Raw genomic sequence first — 15,637 nt, 5'->3', positions numbered from 1 at the left:
ATGTACTGTGGCTGCTGTCTCTTAACCCCAGAAGTAACAGGTAAAAATGACTTTCAAGTCATGACAAAATATTCATTAAAAAAAAACAAAACCTTGAAATATGCACTTTAGTAATAGTCAGTGTACTCCAAAAGCTATTACTATACAATTTCAACAAAATTCAGTAAATTACACAAAAAGCAAGTGTAACTTATGTAGGCCTGTAGCTAATTCATGCAACATATTCCTATTGTGAATGGTAATGGTAATGGTCTCTATTTCTAGGATGTGGCTTTTAATGATGATCATCAACAGCATAGTGAATGAATCTCAATAGCATTTACATTTCAGCCAACAAATTGAATGTAATACAAAATGTAAGGCTGTGACAAAATCAGAAGCAGAAACTGTCAAAACAGCCATGGCAGACCAGCAGAATTATAGAGGTTAAAATACATTTGAATGGCTCACAATTCAACAGCAGAGTACAGTTTATTACACTATTAATTTCCTCTTGAAGAAAAATAATGACACTACAATTACCTGTCTTAAGGGTGTGACAACTTCACAAAACAATTACAGCATTTTTCATATGACACGGTTCAGTAAGTACCGTCATCTTCTGCTCCATTCAATGATATATGGTGTGCAAAGCTGTTATTATTCTAAATCACTCACATTAACTTTCCATTGTCCTTAAAAACTCATAATTCAGCTACCTGCAGGTGAGAATTATCCTCATCATGTATGTGGCAATGCTCTGCAAGAGTGGCTGCAGAAGGCAGTTATTTCACTTTCTAGCATTATTTTACAGATCTAATTCTAATTTACAGATCTACACAGCAGATAGTGTTTTGCATCTCTTGAAAATGTTTTCATATCCTTGCTAAACCAAATCAGCTCAATTAAAACATATTTTGGGGTAGAGGTAAAAAAAAATCTCTAAGAAAGAAACACACACAAGGGAGAAATAGAATAACAATTCCTTCTTTTTTTCTTTATTACATGTGCTGGCTGCAAACATATGGATTCAGACTGATGAACTTCACTTCTTTTATAGCCATATCTCTTAAGAATGTCTCTTTCTAGAAATATGGTAAATAACATACTGTATGTTATTTACTTCTGAATGCATATTCTCACTTCATAAAATAAAATACCACCTGAATCCAAATTATCAAGACAGCCAGATCTCAAAGATGATCTCTTAAAGATGGTAAAACCATGCCAACATGGAAAGGTAATTAAAACAAGAAAAGTTCAAATGTATTTAGGTTTTAGCATACCTATCCACGGACAGGACAACAAGATCCTCCTGGTCAGCCAGAGCCTCCATGGCCTCCTTCAGTAGTCTGATTTTTTGTCCTCCACCGATAGAACGACCCACATCACCACCTTTCCATGCTTCTCCCATTCCCAACACCTGAGACAGAACAAATGGTGCTGAACTCAGGTCACAATTGAAATGACTCTTAAAAAATGAATGCTGTACATTTTCAAGTAATGGAAGTTGATGTTGTACAGCCCAACATGAACTCAACACACCATGATAGGTAGATGTGTAAATTGGACTGAAGTGCACAACATAAGCTGGGGTAATATGAGTGCTGGGATAAACATCTGTGAACAGTCAGGTAAAGAAAGAGGGTGTCCACATGGACTGGTGTAAAAGGATGAAAAAGAGTGAGGTTTGGAGCAAAGCTGGAAAATAGTGGAACACAAACTGTATAAATCAGAGCCAGGTGAGAGCTAAAGTTACCATGAAGCACATGAAGCAGGCCTTGATGAAGACTGTCATTTTAAATTTTAAGCGTAGCAGGCTTGCCATGAAGGTTTGCCATTAAACACGGCTTGAGGAAAGTGGAAGATGATAGAACCAGATGCAATGTAGATGTACTCAGGTGGGTGACTGTGGGACCAGATGTGAGATACGCAAGCCATTGTGGAGGACTGCCATGGGAACCTTTGGGAGGGGGGTGATGTGGAGGTTAGGAGCAAAGTCAGAAAACCTCTCTCAGGTTTCAGGTGGTCAGCTCGAAATGCAGGTAGAGTTGAAGACAGCAGAGCATAGTCGGCAGACTGGTGACCAGATGATATGTTGGCTAAGGAGGCCATTTCTGGAACAGAATGGCAGCAGGCTGGGTGGTGGGCTGAATGGTAAGATGGATGGCAGGCTGGGCAGCAGGCTGGAAGGCAGGCTGGGCATGAAGAATGAGGACAGTACTGGGAGCAAGTGTAATGTCAGTGGCAAATGCTGACTGAGCCAGAACTAATGTGGCGTTAATGACAGGATCTGGTGATGAGTTGGTGCTGCTAGTTTCAGGAAAAATGACTAGAGAACAGGTAACCGGTAGCAGTCCTGATGCTACTTGCTCCATGATCTGACAGTGGAAATGGAGCATTATGAGAGGCCAGCAAACTCTCCCACAGAACTGAATTAACAGATACCTCACTTGTATTTTCTGGGTTCAAGCAGGCCAGATTATTCTGTCATGGTTTGATATATTTTACCCAAGTGCACAACATAAGCCAGAAGCTAAAGAGCTTTTTAATTGCCAAAGCAAAACAAGAAATGTGGAAGCAGGTGAGTATTGATTGCTTAACAAGAAATATTTACAATAACATTCCTAAGCACGATGACAGTCTTTTATATAAGTACTTGAAATTTGTAACTATAAACAAGAAAGAGCATAGGACTGGTTTACAGCAGATCATGACTGATTCAACAGAAAAAGGCACAATACAATTTGTTGGGCAAATGTCTATCAACAGCCACATGAAGGTGAGCTGATGTCTTATATGCTGTTTAACTAAAAAGGCTAATAGATGTGGGAACTGCTCCATTTGAATTACACACTTTTGAAGGCCCAGACTCCATGGATTGATGGACCCAAATCTCCTGGATCATCCTTTAACCCAGCACAGCTTGATGCAAACCGATGAACAGACACACATGCCGCAGATCGTATGGGCACATAAATAGGCATACATCTGGGCAAATGTTAGTTAGGTTAGATTTTATGCGTGTAATTGATGCTTAAATCTTTGTGCACCAGTTGAATCCTAGTGGAACTGTGTAGGGCGATTTTCCAAAGGCTGAAAAATGCATGACTGTGTTGCTGTTTATACATATGCAATTTTCTGCCTCTCTGCACCTCCCTCTTTCACTTATACATTCTCTCTCTTTTTTTAACCTGCATATGCATCACATTGTGTGTGGAGACTTCAGGATGGAGAGAGCAGTGCAATTTAGGCTTGAGAGATCAGAGGATCAGAAATGAGCTGAACTCAAAGCTAAACTAAACTCAAAATTAAACTCTGACTTTTATCCACTTTCCATATTCCATGCCATATTCTTAGGATTGCAGGACACTGACACCAATTTCACTCTCTCCTGTTGTTCTCACACACAAAAATGTGATGCCTACGTAGGACACTATCATGGTTAACACAGTTTATCCCTCCTGTGTTAGCTTCCCTTTCAGCTTAGTCTGCATAGACACATATCAGTTTAACACACACAAATAATTTAAAAAGTGTGTTAACAACTATATGATTATTAATAATTATCTGTGACTAATGATCATTGTTATTTTGCTAATCAAATCTGCCCCTGACAGTGCTGAACATGGGAAACAGGTGATTCTAATCAGGGCAGGTAGTGAGCCTGAAGAAGCAGGAGACAGGGTCAGACAAGGAAGCAAAATGCAACAAAAGGAAGGAAGCGTGGAGAATTGTGACATACATTTTTAAGTTTAAAGTAGCTTCATACAAATAATCCACATGACATACAAAAAATATTTGCAGTTGCAGTAGGAATTTCAGTTCCATGTTATTCTATGTTTAATGTGTGGCATGTGTGGTCTTGCCATACATGGAATACAACCTAGTGCAGCAAGATCACACACACAAATGTAAAAAGGGCATGAACTCAGAGCTCCACATAAAAAAGAAAGAAAGAAAAAAACACATATATGTATATATTTGTTCTACTGCTGGTTTCAACCACAGAGGGGAATGCTGGACCCTAATTGATGACTGTCTCTTTAAGGTGGATGTTTTTGCAGCTTGTTACAGATCATTATGTCCTTTAACAGGCCTAATAAATCTTAGAAAATGAATGTTTAAACATTTTGCTGCTGTGTATGAAAGTAGTATTATTTGCCAATGTGCAGTCTGGATATAAATTCAGAATATGAGAAGACAATCTTACCGTCACATTGTAGTTAAAATAGTTTGCAGCCTGCATAAAGCGGAGGAAGCCATCTGTTTCCTCTGTTGCAACAGTTAAGACAAGTAATTTTTCTGAAAAAGAAAAAAGAGACACAACATATATATAAATTTATATGTAAATGTATTGTAAATGTACAAGGACTCAGTACATGGGATAGCTCAAATAGAGGTTACCACTATGGCCTTATGTGAAGAGAGGCAGTCTACACTGACCAAGCTGCTTTTCACTTGTTCCGTTATGTTTTGTAAATCAACCGGGTAGCTCTGAACAGAAAAGCTGCAGTCTGTTGTTGTGAGGCAAGAGAAAATGCAGCATCCAGATTCTGTTTCATCAAACTATTATTTCATGAAGGGGGAGTACTAATTTATTCCCAGCTGCCAACAGATCATTTCAAAAATGTGGATGATAATATCTGTGTTGGCCAAAAACAAGTTAATGATATTTTTATATAGGCTTATTGGAACACTTGAATAGTAATCCTACTTTCCATGTGTTGAGAGCATTTTTAATGTACAGCACTACGTTCCACTAAACCCTGGTAAATTATTTACAATCCTACACTGGCAATTATATATTGCCATAAATATAAATTATGAAGAAAGAAAAGTCCATAAAGTAAGGAGATTTTGATATATTTCAAATATAATTTGCCTTGATTGAACTGTGCTGTATTTCAACGCCAGAGAAGCAAACTAAACAAAGCTAAAGGTGTACATGAGTGTAGATCCTCTTCTCTATGTGTCAGTGAAATCAAAATCATCATCTCACACACATCTACACTAAAGTAAATTACAGTCTACTTGCAAATTTTTTCCATCTTTTCTGTCAATGTGACACACATTCTCTCTTCGCAGTCTAGCCTGTGGCCCTGTCATCACTCCAACAGCCATTCTAGTATTCGTCTGACACAGACACTCTGTTACAGCTCTTTCCTTGTCTGCTTCAAATGTAATATGCAGTAATTAGATGACACACTGTGAAAACCTTGGCAGATTAAGAATAACACTAGTTTCAAACTAAATTCTGCACATAGACCAGGGATGTCCATTTTGAGACGCAGGTGCGTCCCTGTTTTTGTTCTTGGCTCGAAGGTAGAAAATGATAGAGCATAGGGTAACAGGGGAGGGATGATGTCTCCCACATCTGGGAAACACATTTTCCATGCAGCTCGGTAAAGCAGTGATTTTAATGGTTATAAGAAAGGCTTATAGGTTTCCTAATTCCATAAAGTAGACTGTCACACCATGGCAAAGCTGAAACCAAAGTCAGGCAAGTATGTGTAGAATATAACACTTACATGCTTGAGGGCAAGTTCTTCCAACAAAAGATGCATTATAAATTGTACTACACACTTTGCTGTATAAGTTTTTGAACAGACGTGGTGCTGAATATTGAAACTGTCAGAAAAGTTACAGAATTAGTTGATGTCAGAAATGTTTGGGGGGAAGGGTGTTCCAAAGCTATTCAGTCAGCTGACAGGCATTGACTCAAATCTGCATGAAAATCAATTTTGTTTTTACTGGAATTTCTCTGCAATATTTTTAGACTATGACATTTAAAATGCACTAATTATCCCTGTGTGGCTTTGCCCTGACCTCACCGGTCAAGTGGTCAATATGAACACTTTCTTTCTGAAAGAGGCCACACAAGCACAACCCCAGTGAAGCACAGCCCACAGACACTAGCCATCTTTGCCTTAAAAAAAAGGTACAATAGCCACATTTGTTCCCTAGATTAAAAGTGTTTTTTAAACACTTGCAAGTCCCGTTCAATACACAGTTCACTGTAGAACAGAAAACAAACCTTCCCTCAGGATTCACAGTGGCTACATGTAAACTATGTCTGGAAACATTGCTGAATATTGTAACGCTGTCTCCAAATACAACACAGCTGCCTCAAGTATAATTATGGTCTGCCAATTCAATACCAAGACAGGGCCATATATCTATTAGCTTTTTAAAGTTATGCTAAAACAGGGGTTGTCAATGAGTTTTTTTCAAAAATTTGAGTCTTTGTCTTATTATTATTAATAATTGTTATTAATATTGTGAATAACAATAAGAAAAAAGAATCATTTAATGTAATTTTCTTATAATCAGTCAGAAAGATTATTAAATTCTACATTTAACTGTGAAACACAGGATGAACTGTTTCCCACCTAGACCACTTGTATTTTACCACTTGTCTTTCACCTCCACTATGTCATTTTACAGCTGGAATTTATTGTTTCTCATTCCAAAAGAACCTAGTTGACAAAAGTTAAAAATCATTTTACCCACTCTAATGCACATGCAAAAAACATAAAAAGGGATCACTCTACTGCAAACCTTCATACTTTATGTCAGCAGTTATTAAGATTATCACCTTCTCTGTATTCAGAGGCACTGAGAAAAACAGGCTCACTAGAATGAGCTGAACTACTCAGACACAAACTGTTTATATTAGTACCACAGGAGGGAAAACAATAACTGTTGGAAGACGAAATAACTACACATCTACCTTCCCATCTAAACACAAGATAAAATCCTAGGCCAACTGTCCAGTTCAGTCCAGTTTGATGTGTTTTCTTTAAAGTAAACGCCATAATCACACCAATAAGAAAGGGTAACTGAGGGACAGATGGCAACACTCAAAAGGAGAGGCTTTTAGACAACTGTGATTTTAGAGGATGAGTGTATAGACAGAGCAAACACAGCATGTTCTTTTGTCAGTACTTACTCAGGAGGAAAGGAATGTAGCTCATACAGTGCGCCCCTCTCCTGTCCAAGAACGGGCATGGATGCCAAGTAGTCTTTCTCTCTGACTCTTTTCTGTGGGGCTCAGTTGTCTAGGTAAAGTTCCACACTTCCATGAACGAAAGTTGTGACTTACTGGCTGACGCTAAGCTTCATAAGCATTTCTTGCAAAATGGAAAAAGGCATGACGGGAATGTTGCTTGGCCTTGATTGTAAGGATAACAAAATCTTTCCTCTTTGACAACATAGTCTTGACCAGTGAACACAAATCTCTTTTCATTTTTGGTCATCCAAGTAAATTAACTATGTTAACTAGTTTTTAACTAAGGGCTCACCATTTAAAATGTATTAGGCCAGGAAAAGTATGCAAATTTACTTAATACTCTACATGTCTTTGACCTACATTTATCTGCCTCGGGCAGCATTTAATGTTAAATTAAAGCAGAAAATATTCATATGGGTGGTGGAACAAGACAAGCTGTCAGTCACATTACATCTCATTCAGACATTCAAGAAATACACATCGTGGGGATGCCCTGATAGCTGAGCGGTTATAATGCCACACTGTATAATCGACCGCAGTGTGAGCATTATGTCAGTGGTTTCAATCCATCTGCCAACATTTGTCGCAGGTCAACTCCCTCTGTCTCTAATTCTGCCTCTTCTATTTCCTGTCTGCCTTTCCGCAACACCCATGATGAAATAAAAGCACGAATTCCCCAGAAAAAAAAAAGAAAAGTCTTCACAGTCACCCAAATCAGTATTTGGAAAGAAAACACCCTTCTGGCAAAGACACACCCACAAACACATTTAAAACACTGGATAGACCAAGTTGGCAGAAAAGCACTATTTATATTTATAAGGATTAGAATCAGTTTTCAGTCTTTTTCAGGTCAGTGCAAACATTTATTGATACCACCTTTAAGAAAAAACTGGATTGCATCCAAAGACATGTTGAAAAGATCTAACGTCTCTCTGTTAGGGAAATGTTTTATTCTTTTCACTGTGTTACAATTGTTTACATATAAACACCTATTTTCCTATAAGAGTACATTTTGTAATTATGGAATTGCTGTGTTGCCATCTGTGTGCTGGGGGAAAACAAAAACAGGATGGTTGACCATTGTTTACCCCCATATTGTATCTTATCTTAAAGACACTGTTCTGTGTCTTATCTTAAATTGAAATATGGCTGGCCGCTGTTTAACCCATTCTGGGCCTTGTCTTACTTTGACAGATGACTGAAGGTGCCTCTACCTGCCCCCCACCACACCACCGCAGATGTACACATCTTTAACTTCCAAGCTCCACTGGAATTTGTTTTAAATCTTGTAATTCAAACTTCGTATTGAACAAAACAAAATGAATACACAGTGTCTTGTTCATTTTCAAACTATGAGAAGCTAATGTTAGTATTTTCAGACCCACAACACACAACACTGTGGTCTTTCCTCATTACATATCATTGCGATGGTGAAACTGAGGGTAATATATGGCTCATCATATTTTCTTGTCTTTGCTTTAGAAGCTGTGCTTTGAGTTGATGAAGACTCATCCTCTGTTGTAATGAGTTTAACTGAGAGCCCTCTCAAAAACTTGTCCATGTTGTGCTATCAGTGATCAAACATGCCTCACAACCCCTGGAAAAGCTCTGCACGCACTGACATCTAATAGCCAAGGGCTCACTAGACATGCACATACCAGTTTTGCTACCTAGTACTGTATTTGTTACTAATTAACCTTAGTAACCAAATTTAAAGGATGGATACACAAGGGAGTATGAAACAACTAATGAGACATTTTTATCTGCCCACAGCAAATGTAGTTTATTTTTGAGTAATGTTTCTTGTGTCCATGACTGATGGAATATGCCAGTGTAATACAAGAGGACATCTGCAGAGAAAGGCTGAGTTTTTATGTCAAACCACAGGCACTTCAGCCTTAGGATGTGGCATGATGTCACCGTTAATGGGCCAGGAAACAATTCTCATCACATGTAATTTTGAATTAAGAATAGCTTTTTTATTTAGTCCTACAAAAACAACTATAATGTAGAAGAAATCACTACTTCAGCCTGGCTTATGTCATGCAGCGCTCTTCTCACAGGTAATGATTACAGGTAGGAGAGACAATTTCTCTTTTGGCCAGAGTTCAGAGCTATTGTTGGGTTTTAAAATCCTTCACTGGAGACATTAAAACCCACCCAGTTTAATTCTGCATAATGGCAGTTTAAGTTTTAACAATGTGCTGCAAAGAGGATTTGAGCCAAACATTTCCCTGTGCAGCAATAGACAGTTCCATTTCATTGAACCCTGTTTATCTACCTTGAAAATGATCGGAAAATGCTCTCCAAGTTAAAAATCAGCTAGTTTTAACAGGTTTCAGTGATTACTGAAGAGAGAAATGAGAGAAAGAGAATTTTCACAAACAAATGCAGCTTTGTTATTATATCTCCAGACTGAATGTATTACACAGTAGTTGTGACTTCACCATGGGCACACTGCACAGGAAAAAATCTGCTAGATTAGTGTTGACTACTTCTGACAGCTGCAAATGGTTTTTTTTTTTTTGAAACAGCGATTTTCTCATTTTCCTGTATTAATTTCTCTCCTTTAAAAAAACCATAAGAGCCAATAGCATAGTAAATATTTTAGCATTAGTATCTTAGATGTGCCGACAACTAAAACACCTAAAACATTTTGAAGCTTGAACAATGCGTAACATTTTTGAACACCACCCCGCTGGCTGTATCAATACAAGATTCAGTCAAAACAGCCCTTGCTGAAGATCAAAAGCTGCTCAGTTAATTATTTACGGTAATTGCTAAATGAATTTCCAGGTAGAATAATGGAACATTTGTGCCGTAAGGATAGTTCTGAAAACACTAATGACACATCGTCTGTTTTTAGTACTGCTTACTGGGAACTCTCTGCTTGATATCCTGTTGTTCTTATCTATTTGATAGCTAGCAGAAAAGAACCCAGACACAGCTAAGAAAGAAAGACTAGAGAGTAAAAAGGCAGACACTACAGCATATAGATGGCTGAAAAGGAGGCACAAAACCAACCTTGTGGTGATACAGTGACAATGTTCTAAGACATGATTACAGTCTTGGTCTGCCAAAAGAGTTTGTTAGGCTGGATTTACAGACAAGAAAAAGAATACTACTATACAGTATATAAGGCATGTACAACCTTAGGTGGAGTCTCCTTTTCTTTATAAAAAACGTTGCCTGACATGTCAGTGATGTCTGGTCGAGGTCTAATCAAAAGACGCCTCCAAGGAAAATGGTGCTACTAATTTTCTCCCTTCCTTTTCTGTCCTTTCTCATCTGAATTGTAAAGAACATTCTTATTTTAAGTGCAGTGAAGTACTCAGCCACCATGAAATGATATAGTTATATACATTGGTAGTCTCTTAATATCCAAAGCATGGTGCACTAATGGCTTTCCTATTCAGAGCAACTTGAGCTAAGTCCATCCAAGGGCACTTTAATGTGTGGACAAGAGGGTCTGGGGACTGAACAGACACCACAGCAATAAGTAGGCAACCTCTTCTTACATCTGAGTCCCAACCACCCATCTTTTTGTCCCTAAATTAACTGATTATAAAATTAGAGATGTGTACACTCGTAACACAAAATAACACTTATTTAGTGTTACGAGTGTTATATAGCACTTCTCTGGGAGGATCATGTCTGAGAGTAGATTGATATTTAGTCATGCAGATCTCAACCACTTGGCCAATGAATGTGTTTATGTCATTGTATTGCCACGTTTGCATTGTGGTGCTGACCAGTAAATCATATTTTCATCATCATCATTATGTGAACATGCACGACAAACACATTGCAAAAGGCTGCCTGAAACACAACAAAAAGGAGGCACGAAACTAACTTTGGGGTGATATGGTGACAATGTCAACGAAATATTGCTGAGTATTCTGAGTAGTAACTGTGTACCTGTTAAAGCCGAAATACACTGGAACTGTATAACTAAAATACACTTAAATATGAATGAATTGGCAGGAGTCACAGACATATGCAGTGGCTTAGATTCATCCACAAATAATACAGGTTAGGTCTGATATAGCAGTGCTGCATACACAGTTAGAAACCTGTGAAAGACTCCTTTCAAATGCTCAGTGTGGTTCAGGCCTGATTTTTGTAACTTTTTCAAACGGGCCAACAGCCATGTCCTCTGTCCAGCATGCCTGGCCAGGTGCACATAGGTGAGAAATACTTAGAGCTCTGCATTCCTACGACTTTCACTGCCCCTTTTCACTGGTAAACCGCACAGTTCATGTCTGTGCATCAACAGATGAAGTGCTTCAGTGCTGTAAGAAACTGATGATTTGTCCAGAGTATACTCTGCCTCTCACCCAATGTCAGCCAGGACTGGTTTCAGCCACCCCTGCAATAAGCAGGTATACAATATGGTTAGATGGAGGGATAGAAAATGCAGCCTTTTACTGGTGCCTTACTGACCACTATTTCTGCTTTCTAATTCCCTGTCAGTACAATGACCAGCACTTTGAGGGCAACCCATCTAGAAGGCAACCCACTCTTAAATACTAGGTACAACTTGTTATTTTTGACATGGTGGATTACTGTTCTTGTTTTAAAGAAAGGTAGCCCTTAGCCAAGCTGGTCAGGGCTCAGCATCATTCTAAGCCATCAAAATACTAGACTCACCTTTTACTACAAGATGTTGTGGACCTATTCCTCTTTCTATAGAAAGAAATGGAGAAGAAAACTCTTTGGGAAACTGGGAAAAATTTGTAATCAAGCTGATATTCCATTCTTAAATGAATTTAACCAAACCCCTGAATTTCTCTTTAGGGGTTAAGTGTATCTCATCTCATCTCAATGTACGATTTAATAGGTGCTGTTCACGATTATTTCTGATGTTATGACCCAGAAATGCCTGAAACATTTGCAAATAATGTGTAATGCTGTTGTAAAACACAGTTTTATTGTCTGTGCAATCACAGCACTCATGTTGTCTGGTGCATCAAAACATCTTTATAGCCAATAAACATCTATATGTGTCTGACATACCCTCACTGCAATTTATTCATTTACGCTGTTTACTCTACTATTGTAGAAATAAAAACCATACACTAATATGGAACCTTATTAAAGCACTGCGCTATTGGTGCCATCCGATCACTTGAGCTATGAAAACCGTTCAAAGGCTTTCAATAGCATACATTTTAGCCCTCATGAAAGTTAATGCTGTAACTCCTGGTTAGTCCACATGAGAGGACAAAATGTGCTTGTGACTGAAGGCGGCTGTTGTGCCACTAGAGTATACTGCCTGCTGTAGCAAAATGCATCATTAGGAAAAGCAGGCTTCTTGTCACACCAACTGTGTGTCCTAAAAACATCCAGCATGTAGTGACTTACACTGTTGTTCACAGGGCTGAACGACAAACCTGCGTTTGTGAGATGAGCTGTGTTTTACTGAAATGAGTTTAGGGTTAAATATGTTAACAAGTGAAGACTTTTCAGACATGTCAATAAAACAGTGACACAGGGGGGTGCTTTAGGAACCATAAACCTAAATATATATACACACACAGTAGGTTGTTTCAGCAGCTGAGCAGTTAAGTGTAAGAGCAGGTTGTGCTGGCTCTGCTCCATGAACTTTCTATCACAACAGGCTTACAACAGTTTCTTTGTTTATTCAACAGATTATTTTCCATTTGCTTTTAAAGTAAAATTTTCTAAAACATTTTTCTACATTTTAATATATAGCCAAACATGGTAAATAATGCGTTTTCATTTTAGTTTATAAGCAAAGCAAGACAAGACAAGGAAAACCATTAAAGAGTCGCCTCTAATTGTTTTTTTTTTTGTTGTTGTTTTTTTCCTCACAATGACACTTTACAGCCCAGCCTCTGTATTAAAAAGCACAGAGTACATAACATAAAAACAGGACTGTGAGAAACCACAGACGGTTCTTTTGCACGATCCTATAATTTTACCCTCCAACATATGTCGAGTGAGACATATTCAGATTTCCACATAGAGAGCCACAGGCATCCAACCTGTACCTCCTGTACGCTCAACATCGGGAATTACATCTTCTAAAACATGATTCCCCTCTTTGCATATGTGTCACGACAGCTCTGATATGCAGACAGAATAAAAGTTTGGTCAAAAAAGTTATAAAATGTAACGTTAACGCAGCTTCATGCATTATGTCATTACATTAAATGGTATCAGAGCTCGGGGCGACCTACCGACAATAGCAAAGGGGGAAAGGGTTTGAAAAGTTTGGCTTACCATTAGGGATAGGCGCGGGAGCTTGCGGTGTATCAGCAGAGTAGACACAGTTTGCAAAGCTTATCCAGCATGCAAAGAAAAAAAACGTCAGGTACTCCATAGCTGTCCCACACAGTTGCTCGGTGGCCGCCTGGATCGATGCCTCCCAGAGAGCGGCGGTCAGGAGTAGCCCTGGAGGGTCGTAATGTAGGCCACGCTCTCGCGATAATTAAAAAATACAGTATGATGGGGAAAAGAAAATTCAATTTTCTGGACGTGCAGCTCTTGAAAGGGCTCTTTCTTTCTGCTCCAGGGAAGGCGAGTGTAAGTAATTCAGGGAAATTAGAGAGCAACAGGCGTGGTTCCTTAATTGCAAGTGCAGTCACAGGCTATGAAAAGTGAGAGAGAGAAGGAGGAGAGGCTACTGTGTTCACCCCTCTTATAGGGACATCCTGCTCCAGAGTTAGCTGTTGAAGAACTGCCCCCGCCCCTCCCACTGCCTCTTCCCCCTGACCACCCAGACACCTGCTTGACCAACCCTGCTCCCCTTCTTCTCTCAGACCTGCTGAGCTTCCTCAGGCAACACTATCATTAAACATATGGATCTGATACAAGTGGTTTATATAGGCTGCTACAGAATGTTGGGCTGTTGCTGTAACAATAAGTAATTATTAATTAATTAGCAAAAATAAATTGGTTATTGGTGACTTTAGCTCCAGCTTTCAGTGCTTCTCATTACAGTAGTGTAATGGATGACCGCATAAGGCAACCTAGCCAATCAAGGCAAATGAAACAGTTAATGCTGCGGATGTTAGTGCTGCTACTCCCTCAGTCTACAGACCCCATGGAGAAATGAAAAGGAAAACAGAAACCATACATTATATCCAGCTTTCATTTAGTGTTGCATTATATTTGTGTCTCCCGGTGTCTCAGCTGACCTTGAAACCAACACTTTCGTATTATTTGTGTCTGTCATTCCTAATCAGGCGTAACCTAATTTGCAGACTGTTCCTGTCCAACAAACACTTTGCAGACTAGTACTGATGACTGCACAGATTGTTTTACTTAAGAACATCAGTGGGTTCACGGTTTTAAATGCTGAGGGAACAGAGGCTGACCATTTTTATGAGCTGACTTCTTGCCAGTGGGGCCCTGATAAACCTCGAAAATGTAGAGCCATGCCAGAAAACTCAACACAGAGAACTTGACTTCGACTTTAGCCACTTTTTTTTTTCTTTTACTGTAATTCAAGATGCAGCTGACACTAAAGCAAGCGCTTTATTTCCAGACATGTTTATGGAAATTTATATGCCATGAGAAAATGAGCACACCAACTCCCTCTGTTTCTAAAACAGAAACTAATCTAAGCAAAAAAAGGTAATCTTCAATAAATGGTGAACAAACACATATTAAGTTAAAACAGAAAGAGCTTATCAGATTTAGGAAGGTATTTATCCGAATATCTGCTATCAAAGTAACCGTAAATAAACATTTGTTAAATTAAACATAATTTAATGGCTCAGGGACAACTGTCTAACAGGGATTTTTGCCCCCTGGACTAGTATGGAAATTCTCTGCAGCTGGAAAATAAGTGTAAGCGTTTTTGGTAGATCACATGCACATCTTGGCTGGATGGAATATGCTATGTCTTGATTCAGTTATAGTTCAAATTTGAGCACCTGCCAAACACAGAAAATCCAGCGAATTGTGCTCTGGATTTGATTACAGCTGGACAAATTCTTATAGAAGCAGTTTTATATCCTATTCCCTTATTCATTGATGTAATATACCGTCTATAAGAATCACAAGGCCATGTCATTTTATGTGTAAGTCAGGATTTCCAGAAACATGACACATTTTAAATGCATGCGTTGGTGGTTGTGGTACTCATGTCAAGTTAAACTTGTGGTGTGGGTGAGAAAATTGCATTTAATTAGACAAAATTGGCAGATACACAGTAAAGAAGCCGGGAGACTGCTGCAGTAAGTGGGGTGAGAAGGGAGTAGAAAGCCAGCAGCTCACCAGAATCAGGAACACCTGCACATAATTATCCTCACTCTATATTTGCTCTTGTGGATGGTAGCAGACTTTGGCCTGCAGCACACATAGATGTACAGCACAATACAGCTGTTTAACAACCTAAAAGAATGGCACATATCGTCCTTCCTACAGCACAGGTGGCATGTTCTTCAGCCTGGTTTTTAATTTTGGCCTATTTTCGCACCAGAGAGAACACATAAGCCTTCAGCTTCCACTGTCCTTCCATCAGCAGAAAAACTGCGGTCTAAACTGTTGCAGCTTACCCCATCCTCTATTTTCAGCACTGTTGTGGAGACATTAGGTTTACAGGCAGTGTTCAAATTTAATCAAGCTGAAAGAAAAAAGCTGAAGGTTCATTAGGGAGACAGACTGTAAAGGAGA

General features: G+C 38.9%; 1 protein-coding gene across 3 annotated transcripts in view; it reads right to left on the bottom strand.

The window, feature by feature from the left end:
• plod2 (procollagen-lysine, 2-oxoglutarate 5-dioxygenase 2) overlaps positions 1–13,643 on the bottom strand; it is a 30,595-nt gene extending 16,952 nt beyond the window's left edge. For all 3 annotated transcript variants that reach the window (XR_003294744.1, XM_026292123.1, XM_026292124.1), the window contains exons 1-3: positions 13,238–13,643; positions 4,193–4,284; positions 1,266–1,402 (exon numbers count right to left, since the gene is read on the bottom strand). Coding sequence is in view for 2 of the 3 variants with exons in the window: in XM_026292123.1 (XP_026147908.1) it covers positions 1,266–1,402; positions 4,193–4,284; positions 13,238–13,337 (329 nt within the window). In the remaining variant the exon portion in view is untranslated. The remainder of the gene's footprint in view (positions 1–1,265; positions 1,403–4,192; positions 4,285–13,237) is intronic.
• Positions 13,644–15,637: the final 1,994 nt, after the last annotated feature.

This window comes from Mastacembelus armatus, chromosome 20, assembly GCF_900324485.2.
Source record: "Mastacembelus armatus chromosome 20, fMasArm1.2, whole genome shotgun sequence".
NCBI lineage: Eukaryota > Metazoa > Chordata > Actinopteri > Synbranchiformes > Mastacembelidae > Mastacembelus > Mastacembelus armatus.
This window is presented reverse-complemented; position numbering and strand designations above follow the sequence as displayed.